Raw genomic sequence first — 9,643 nt, 5'->3', positions numbered from 1 at the left:
CGTTCGATGCCTAGAGAAGTTGATTTTACAATGTAACTCTAATCTAACCAAACACAAGAAATTAATCCAAATGCTGGATTTTTCAACAATTCTTCATTTAGTAATTGTACTTTCAATTTCTCGAAGTGAAAACAGTCTTATAATGATTAGACCTACGATGTTTACAATTAGATGAATTTGAAAAGATATGAACGGTTTAAAGTTCAGATTGTACAACTTTATTAATAATCTGATGCTTATGATGTTTTACGAAATCAATTCAAGAATTGGATTTAATCAGCATTGTCTTTTACGACATGACATTATGTGGGCTGTTCCGTTAATCTGTTTGTCCGCAAAAACTTTAACCTTGGCCATAACTTTTGAAGGGCGTGTGATAGGGCTTTAGTCATATTTCACATGTGTATTTTTGTTATGTACAGGACCTTTCTATGGTAACCAAATTTTTTTACCTTGACCTTGGAGTTTACCCTACTTTTGAAAAAAGTTTACCTTGATCATAACTTTTAAACGATAAGTGCTTTTATATTTCACAAGTGTATTCCTTGTGACAAGACCTTTCTTTTGGTACCAAACTTGTCGACCTCATGACCTTGACCTTATAGAGTTGGACCTACATTTGAATTTTTTTTAAAACTTGGCCATAGCTTTTGAATGATTAGTGATCGGGCTTTCATATTTCACATACGCATTCCTTGTGACAAGACCTTTCTTTAGGTACCAGAATTACTTTGCTGTCATACGGGGGCATCAGTGTTTCACAAACACATCTTGTTTTTCTGGTGCCACGCATGTGTGCTAACAACTAGAGTTGCGAAGGCAAATGAGTATATTAGTTTCGCTCTTTCGCCCTCATAACTTTACACTTTCGCTTCGTACCTCTCGCACTCTAACTCTTTTACATATTCGTATTAAAATCAAAGGAATGAGGGGTGTAATCAGATTGTTGCATTTCTTCATCCTTTCGGCAAATCTTCGTTTTGTATGGCAAGCCGTTTTACTACTTATTAAAAAAGCGATATCTCTTTAACTTTGAGAGATGTCTCTTTAACTTTGAGAGAGATCTCCTAAACATTGCGAGATATTACTTAAAGATAAAGAGATATCTCTTTTCGAATAAAAAGTAAAACGGCTTGCCATAGTTGTGATATGTCGAATAAGAGAGAACAACATAAAGGAATATTGCATCATGTAATCTGAGTGAATTAGTTTTCATTGATTGTATGTTATAGGGGTACCTGTAAAGTGCGAAACGAAACGAAACGAAATCTACCGAAACGAAACGAAACCCACCGAAACGAAACGAAACCTACCGAAACGAAAGGAAACAGATTGTATAACCGAACTCTTTTAATTATAATAATTAAAAATGGTATCTTAGCCCTCTGTGAAAGTTACCACATATAAATAAAATTCGCCTCCCCTTTGATGTAGGCTTTCGGCTTGACTGTTACAAAGTTTTAAAAGTTGGAAAGGGGGGGGGGGGGGGGGGAGTAAACACAAAGTACATATCCGTAGTTGATTAAATGCCATGTACAATTAGTTTCGGATCCATAAATTTCAGAACGGAGGGTTACAGTCTCAGAGATCTGGAGAAACACACTATCCGAGGGGTGGGGTCGCCGACGTTGGATCCGCCTTTGGGCATAGATACATTGTTTGAAGAAGCTGGTGTCTGAGAACATTGAAAGCAGGAAGAGCTCTTAACCTCTTATTCTATCTCTAACTGCTGAGGTGCGAGTACTTTCAATAATGGAAAAACTCTATACATTTGGGATGTTGCTAAGACGGGGAATTGAAAACGGGACGGAAAACGGATTTTTTTTTTAATGCAATAATATTAGGAGGAGGTCGGCATTTTGTAACTGAAAAGGCTTATGAACAAGGGGATTTTAAGCAGAAATCACAAAGATAACGGGAGGACATATTCAGAATCCACCGTTTGATATACTACGTACAAATACACAATATCCACATGTATACATATATTTGTCTTTAGAGCAAAAAATACTGAAACATGTATTTATGCCCAAAATCGGATTCAACGCCGACGACCCCATCCCTCGTTTAGTGTGTTTCCCCAGACCTCTGACCTGTGAGACTGTAACCTTCCGTTCTGAAATTTCTGGATCCGAAGCTAATTGCACATGGTATTTATGTACTTTGTGCTTACCCCCCCCCCCCTTTCCAACTCTTAAAACTTTGTATCAGTCAAGCCGAAAGCCTACATCAAAGGGGAGGCGAATTTTATTTATATGTGTAAACTTTAACAGGGGCCTTAGATACCATTTTCAATTATTATAATTTAAAGAGTTCGATCATACAATCTGTTTCGTTTCGTTTCGGTAGGTTTCGTTTCGTTTCGGTGGGTTTCGTTTCGGTGGATTTCGTTTCGTTTCGGTAGATTTCGTTTCGTTTCAGTAGATTTCGTTTCGTTTCGTTTCGATTTCGTTTCGCACTTTACAGGTACCCTATGTTATAGGCCTATTTTGTAAGACACATCACATATTTGCAGGATAATTTTTTTTTTCTGCAGAAGTCCCAGTGACACAACACGATAAATTGTTGATGTAATATTTTAATTGCAGTTGTAATTAGTCATTAGATAATGCATGTACACTCGTCACAGTATTAACAAGTTTTTGATATTTGGCAAGTATAATAATACAACAATTATGATGAGTATAGCATGTAGATTTCATGACTAAGTAGGGGACTCATATATATGCATGTATACCGATATCATGAACAAAATTTGACAGAGTGATTGTCCACAGAAAGTACCCGGATATATTTTGTATTGTTTCCGCATTGCGTAGAATGCACCACGTGTATTGCCTACGTATATAATGCATAGATTGGCAGTTTTATTCCTTTCCAAGCTCCGGATTACGACAAAAAGATTGTACAGTTCACCCTGCATTGGGGATCTTTCCTAATCTTTCGATTTGAACCGACAACCTTTGATGAAATCGTCATACGACAACTTCCCGTCGCCATCACGATCAGCTTTTTTCATAATTTCGTCCATATCAATCTCGAGTTGCCTCATTCTGCATTCTTCCAGTGACGTTTGTAATTCTTCCCGCGTGATGAAGCCATCTTTGTTTCTGTCAAACCTTCGGAATATCTCTAGCATTTCCGCTTCCCTATAACAGAACGTGATAGTAATCAAGCTTTTGATTGCAAGCCGTCATATTTCTAATGCACAACGACTCCCCATCAAACCTTACAATGCAGTTTTACAATTAATACAAAAGTCCTGTCGTAAGAGACGATCTATATTTTAAAATTGTAACAAAATTTGTAAAAATAAACCTGAAATGATTTCTTGATTGTATGAATTGTTGTCAGTTTCGATGTTCATTTCAGAAGTCGGACTATATAAAACCAAGCCTCGTAGCACGTTGTAGTTACTGCGCATGCGTACCACCATCAGATAACAATACCATCTTAATACCTACTTGATTAGTCCTACGGTGACGGCATACTGTACAATCTTTATTTATATTTCCCGCGAGTTTGTGTGGACTTACGTTCTGGCCTTGGCGTCCTTCTTTGACATTTCATTCATGTATTCCTCCAACGTCACTTCACAATCCATGTTGGCATCAAGGTCAACGAACATGGTCTGTGAATGAGACGAAACAAATGTTACGGAGAATAACACACCTAGACAATTACTGCTAAACACATTCGTGTAAGCAGAAACATGGTCAACTCTGGAAGGTTCATAAAGTCAGATAAATGTGTACTCTATCATATGTCCTATGTAAACCATATTTTTCAAGAATATGAAAATGACTCTATGTAAAGAAAAATATTTGTAGCCAAACTTGGAACCGATGCCTTGGTGCCCAAGAAATCTTAAATAGCATTTAGCATGTTCCCTAACAATCAGAAAAATACTGGAACAGTGGTTATGGCTATACGTGAAACCAAGAAGATAAAAAGTTTGATATCAGCTAACATAGGCATTCCTGTTCATATCAGATTATTTTTAAAATCAATTATTTGACCATGTGCGGAGTTTTGTAGCCGGTTGACGTTGATATTGATTTATCTATACAAAATTAAAAGCACGTTTTATCTTAAAACATAAACAAACTTTTTAAGAATGATAAAAATTTTGTTGTAAGATATTTTTTTTTTTTTAAAAATCATCATAAAACAATATTGAGCGATGTCCAGGTCTTTGAAAAACTAAATATCAGTTGATATTAGGATTTCATGAGATTTCAGCCATTTTCTCGGGGGTTGTTTAAAGAGAAGAAATTTATGTGACGGTGCAACACACTATAAATCGCCTGCATGTCATAAAGTCTCCAGTAACTTCAGTTTACTAGATTATTCCTGTTACTTCAGTTTACTAGATTATTCCTGTTACTTCAGTTTACTAGATTATTCCTGTTACTTCAGTTTACTAGATTATTCCTGTTACTTCAGTTTACTAGATTATTCCTGTTACTTCAGTTTACTAGATTATTCCTGTTACTTCAGTTTACTAGATTATTCCTGTTACTTCAGTTTACTAGATTATTCCTTTTACTTCAGTTTACTAGATTATTCCTGTTACTTCAGTTTACTAGATTATTCCTGTTACTTCAGTTTACTAGATTATTCCTAACACTTAGAGAACCCCTGAGGTTTTGTTACATATCAAATGTTCGTGTGTATTGTGTCGTATGAACAATAACGTTTTAAACATTCCGTGAATATGGGAATTACCTGATCAAGATACAAATTTCTCTTACAACATAACAATTATGGACTTGTTACAATGTAACAATATTGACTTTTCACAATGAAAGGTCTCCATTTACAGTGTATGTGAATTTACGTGGGTGTTGTTAGATTAAAAAAACAACAACCTTTAATGCGTTTTTTAAATAGTTCGTGGCCAACACCCCTCCTTCTTGAAAGCGACCCTTCGTCAGATAAATGACATGTAGCGTGCTGGGTCGCACTGAGGTTGATTTATTACAAGACAAACAATATTGACAGTGACTTATCCGCTTATAGTCTCGAACATTTATACATCTAAAGTGAAATGTTACCATACCCAAGAGATGGGAGAATTTTGGACCAATACTGTCAATCCACTATCAGATCTTAGGGGACTGCTTATGATAGTATGCCTGAACAGACAGCCTGAATTTCATTGAATAATTCAATCGCACCTCGCAAACATCACATTTACGTCATTAGGCGTGGCAATCTCAATTTTCAATCCGTAACAAGAAAGCTCTGAAATTTAATTTAGCACATTTTTCTAAGAAAGGAAGCATTTTTCACTCTTTGTTTCCTGGTATTGCTGCATACATATTGGGTTCCAAGTTTTCCACACAACTACATGTAATACATACAAAATGACCCTGGGCTCGGGGCCATAAACTGAGAATGGGCTTATGTCAAAATTTTGATTACTTAAAAGATTTATTTAGCACATATGTTTAAAAAAACCTGTAGGTTTATAAAAATAAAAAAAAACAACCATCAAATGCAAACATATACTGAAATTTTTATTTGTTCATGAAAATTAATTCAAAAGTTAGCTGGATTTTAGATTTAGTCTCAGTTTATGGTCCTGGGGCCTGTACATAAGATTTTAATACAATATTCTCAGTCAGAATGCCTAAAATTAAAACTAAGAATTTGACGTTAAAACATCAATGGCGTACCCTGGTATCATTACCCCATCATTTATTTTATCGCGTGTTTGATGACCGTATAAAAAGATCACGGCTAAAACTGCAATGTTTCAAGTAAACATTTTGTCTAGCATCAAAGTCTTCAGGCTTTTCTTTTAAATTTTCAAGTGAACAAAAGATCACGAGTTTTTAAGCGATAAAATTAAAGCACTCCCTCAAGGTGTGTATTTGAACTGAGAGAGAACGGACACAGTTTTGGGTCAAGTGTGGGTCCTGTATACGCTTTTGTTTATTAGGTGATTATCAGATACAGCCAAGGTTTTTATTAACAAGTACACCCACGCCCATTTTAAACGAGCAATAAATTCTACATTGTAATTCAGAGATAACAATTCTCTTCAGTAAAATTTTTCAAACAATAAGGAATTTTAACTATTTTCTTCGAACCGTAGTACTACATGTATTCAATAATGGTAGTGATATTACTACATGTACATGTAACAATAGTAGTAGTTTGTTTGTTGTACGTCACTTCAAGAATATTTCCCTCATATTGAGATGTCACTGGCTGCAGGTGAAGTACCTAAAATAACGCTCAGATCCGTAGCAGTGAGGGTTCCTTAATTAACGTGCCAACTCCTGTCGCGACACAGAACTACGTCATATCCGAAAGATCCGTGATTCTCACATAAAAATAACATGCATCTGGCAAAGGAGCAATCGCTCCATATGTTAACGTTTTGATGCGGACATGGCACGAACGGGGCTCGAACTCACAACCTCCCGGTAACGAAGCGAACGCTCTACTATTGAGCTACCGTTGTAGTAGAATTGGCATTAGTACACGTAGTACATGCAGTATATGACTACAGATTACTCCGTTTACCTGATCAAGATAGGGCTCACGGCGGGTGTGACCGGTCGACAGGGGATGCTCACTCTCCTAGGCACCTGATCCCACCTCTGGTGTGTCCAGGGGTCCGTGTTTTGCCCAACTGTCTATTTTGTATTACTTATAGGAGTTATGAGATAGATCAGTGTTCGTTATCTTCAACTTTCATAGTAATAGTGATAATAATAAAAACAATGCATATGCTGTGTTGGTTGTTGTATGACGAACTTCGGGACGCTCGTACCTGTACGTCTCGCAATTGGGAGGTCCCGGATTCGACCCGCGTTAAACCGAAGACATTTTACAAAAACAGCAGTGATTGATCCTCCGCAAATCGTCCGCAGCATCAAAGACAAAAATCACTGTGTAGCCTCCCTGGTACCGTCAATCTCTTAGTGAGCATGCAAGCTGACGCAACAGTCAAAGAATACCACGCCTGTACGCATATGGTTGATTAATGTTTATAATTGGTCCCCCAACATGAAGTCCTTTTTGTTCTGTTGTATGTTCCCGTAATAGTTGGTCACGTGATCTTTGAATGCATGTCAGTTGTCTGTCTGTCTAACTGTATCGACATAAACTTCTCACCCTCTCCCTTACATTATATTGATCTAGGCACAATCGCTTCCTTGATCAGCTATTGTTACTTTAGGGAGCTATTGATTGGGACAAATCGACTGCTTTACCAGAATGGCTGCAGGCCAACAACAACAAAAAAACCCTCAGCACACAGACGTCTCTTGGTTATGAAGAAATGTAATAATCATTTATCATCGAATCGATCGGATTTCGAACAAGTTCCAGTAGTGGTCAATAGGATACAACTTTCCCCGAATGATCGAAATTCCAAAATGACCGCGTTTCATCAACGTTATCGTCTTTTGTACTTAAGCTTAAGGGCTAAATACATTGCAAGTAATCTTAATTTCATCCAAGTTATTGCGGATATTCCCGAAAGTTTTACGGGGAGAATTTGCTATTTTATGATAGCTTAGTCTACCAGGATGTTTCAAAAACGATGTTTATCAAGAACACGAGGATTTTGGAAGGGGGGGGGCAAGACCTCGAATCGGATCCAAGAAGGAGTACCTGGATAGAGGGGGAAGATCATTAAGTGCTGCACTCCGAGGTGCGAACATGCCAGTCGTGGACCCAACCCTCCCACCACAATCCCAGGTTATGGGCCTGCAGCTATATAATGTGATCTTTGTATTTGCAGTTACATCATTGAAAAAATCAGATTTAAAGTAATGATCTTCTCATAACATGAATATTTTATGGTACAAAATTTACTGACACCACCCCCCCCCCCCCCCCAACACACACATTGGCCGATGTAGAATTACTGCCCTATGGGCCTTATGCTTGTCATTGTTTTGAACATTGTACGGGGTCATGACTTGTGGATGACCGCGAAAGATACACGGAAAATCGGAAAATATGCCTAATGTTGAAAAAATACCTGTATAGGTTATATAAATTGTTCATTCTTTTTATCGCTGAACTTGCGGACCCCGCGTGTAAATAAAAAATAAATTAATTCTTTCACGGCTATCAAACATACCCCAGAGGTTAAATCCGTCAATGGGTCGTTTTCTTTTCTGATTTGAATTTAATGGTGATCGTAAAGTGGAGGGGGGGGGGGTGCATCCTTATATGTATTTTAGTGTCGTTTTGTTTCGCTACTTCATTCGGTACAGTGTACATGTACAGTGTATGTGGATGCGATAGAGCCGTTCTGGTAATAATTTTACACAGGTAAATTGAAAACTTTTCATTTAACATCAATATCTGATAAAATGTATGTCAACCTGATCATATTATTTTAAGATATTTGATAAAAGGTATGTCATGATGATCATATTTTCGGATTTCGTGCCATGGAGATGATTGTTATATCCCGGCTTGGCGCTTTTGGAATGCTGTGTATCGATTGTCTTTTCAACAATGACATTTAAAATTGTCAATATGAGAAAAAATCAATCGCTCACAATCTAATCCTAGCTGCCGGCTGCATGAAATATGGAAGAATCAAAAGTTAGTTTTAAAAAATTTCAAAAGTTATAATCTGACTTCCAGTAGTCCGGCTTACCGACCTTTAAGGAAATTAACGGTTTTGTCTTGTAGTTCTTTAATTGGATTATAGGGACTGCAATAATTATGTGGCAACAATTCATGCCAGATGGGAATTTGAAATTCTTTTTTTTCATTGAATGAAAGAATTCATAATGAACTCGTCATAAAGTACGTACTGTCTATATAGCAATTGAAAAGGTGAGATTTAAATCCCCCGACCTTGTGTCAAGACAAAATCAGCTTGACAGTTTGTCAACACTGAAGTTGTATTTCTATACAATTGTATCACGTCAAACTAAAAACAGATAAATATTTACCGCTATTTCAGAATCTTGTCCGCTGAATCCTCGTTTCCGAACAGCTTCTGCAAACTGATAAATTGTCAAAAATCCTAAATTGTAAGTGTCTGCAGTTTTAAAGAACCTGTAATACGTCTCTTTTTTGTCTTTAGAAAAATTTGTATATCTATCCAGCAATTTCTTTTCCTCCTCCGCGGTATACAACGGATCCCTATCTGCGAGGCTTTGTTTGTCCAGTTCCTTAATATTCTGCTCAATTTTTTCTGCGATACTTCTGACATGGTCTCGTTTGATTTCTGCTAAGTCGCCGTTGACCTGGGTCTCTTTCACAGGAGTATCTTTTTCTCCGTTCACCTGTTTGTTGTCTTTAGGAGACTCCATCATATCTGAAATCCTATTGCCGACTGATAGCTGAAATGTGTATCTCTGCATTTTTATATCCTATGCAATTCCGGCCGGGTCACATATATTTACGATGTTTGCTTTTGGGAGAGTGTTGATTCGATCACGTGATCAGTGACATGTACAGTCACATTATCTTGTTTTAAATACCCTGCATCTGATCATTGAAGTCGAACACAGGGAAATTTAAAACTCCAATAAAAGGTACATCCGAACTTATGCACTTATTTAAATATCTTACAATCATAACTATGTATATCAAAGTGTTAATTAATTAATTGTTGTCGTTTCAATCATTCAAACTGTTCCAGTATAAGGTATTC

At 36.9% G+C, this 9,643-nt stretch overlaps 1 protein-coding gene across 1 annotated transcript; it reads right to left on the bottom strand.

The window, feature by feature from the left end:
- Positions 1-2,562: 2,562 nt before the first annotated feature.
- LOC125665489 (uncharacterized) lies at positions 2,563-9,464 on the bottom strand. The gene is made up of 3 exons (XM_048898139.2): positions 8,937-9,464; positions 3,537-3,631; positions 2,563-3,149 (listed from the first exon to the last, which is right to left on the bottom strand). The coding sequence occupies exons 1-3, from the start codon at positions 9,348-9,350 to the stop codon at positions 2,936-2,938; spliced, it is 723 nt and encodes a 240-aa protein (XP_048754096.2). The 5' UTR covers positions 9,351-9,464; the 3' UTR covers positions 2,563-2,935.
- Positions 9,465-9,643: the final 179 nt, after the last annotated feature.

The sequence above is a fragment of the Ostrea edulis genome, chromosome 10, assembly GCF_947568905.1.
Source record: "Ostrea edulis chromosome 10, xbOstEdul1.1, whole genome shotgun sequence".
Lineage (NCBI taxonomy): Eukaryota > Metazoa > Mollusca > Bivalvia > Ostreida > Ostreidae > Ostrea > Ostrea edulis.
This window is presented reverse-complemented; position numbering and strand designations above follow the sequence as displayed.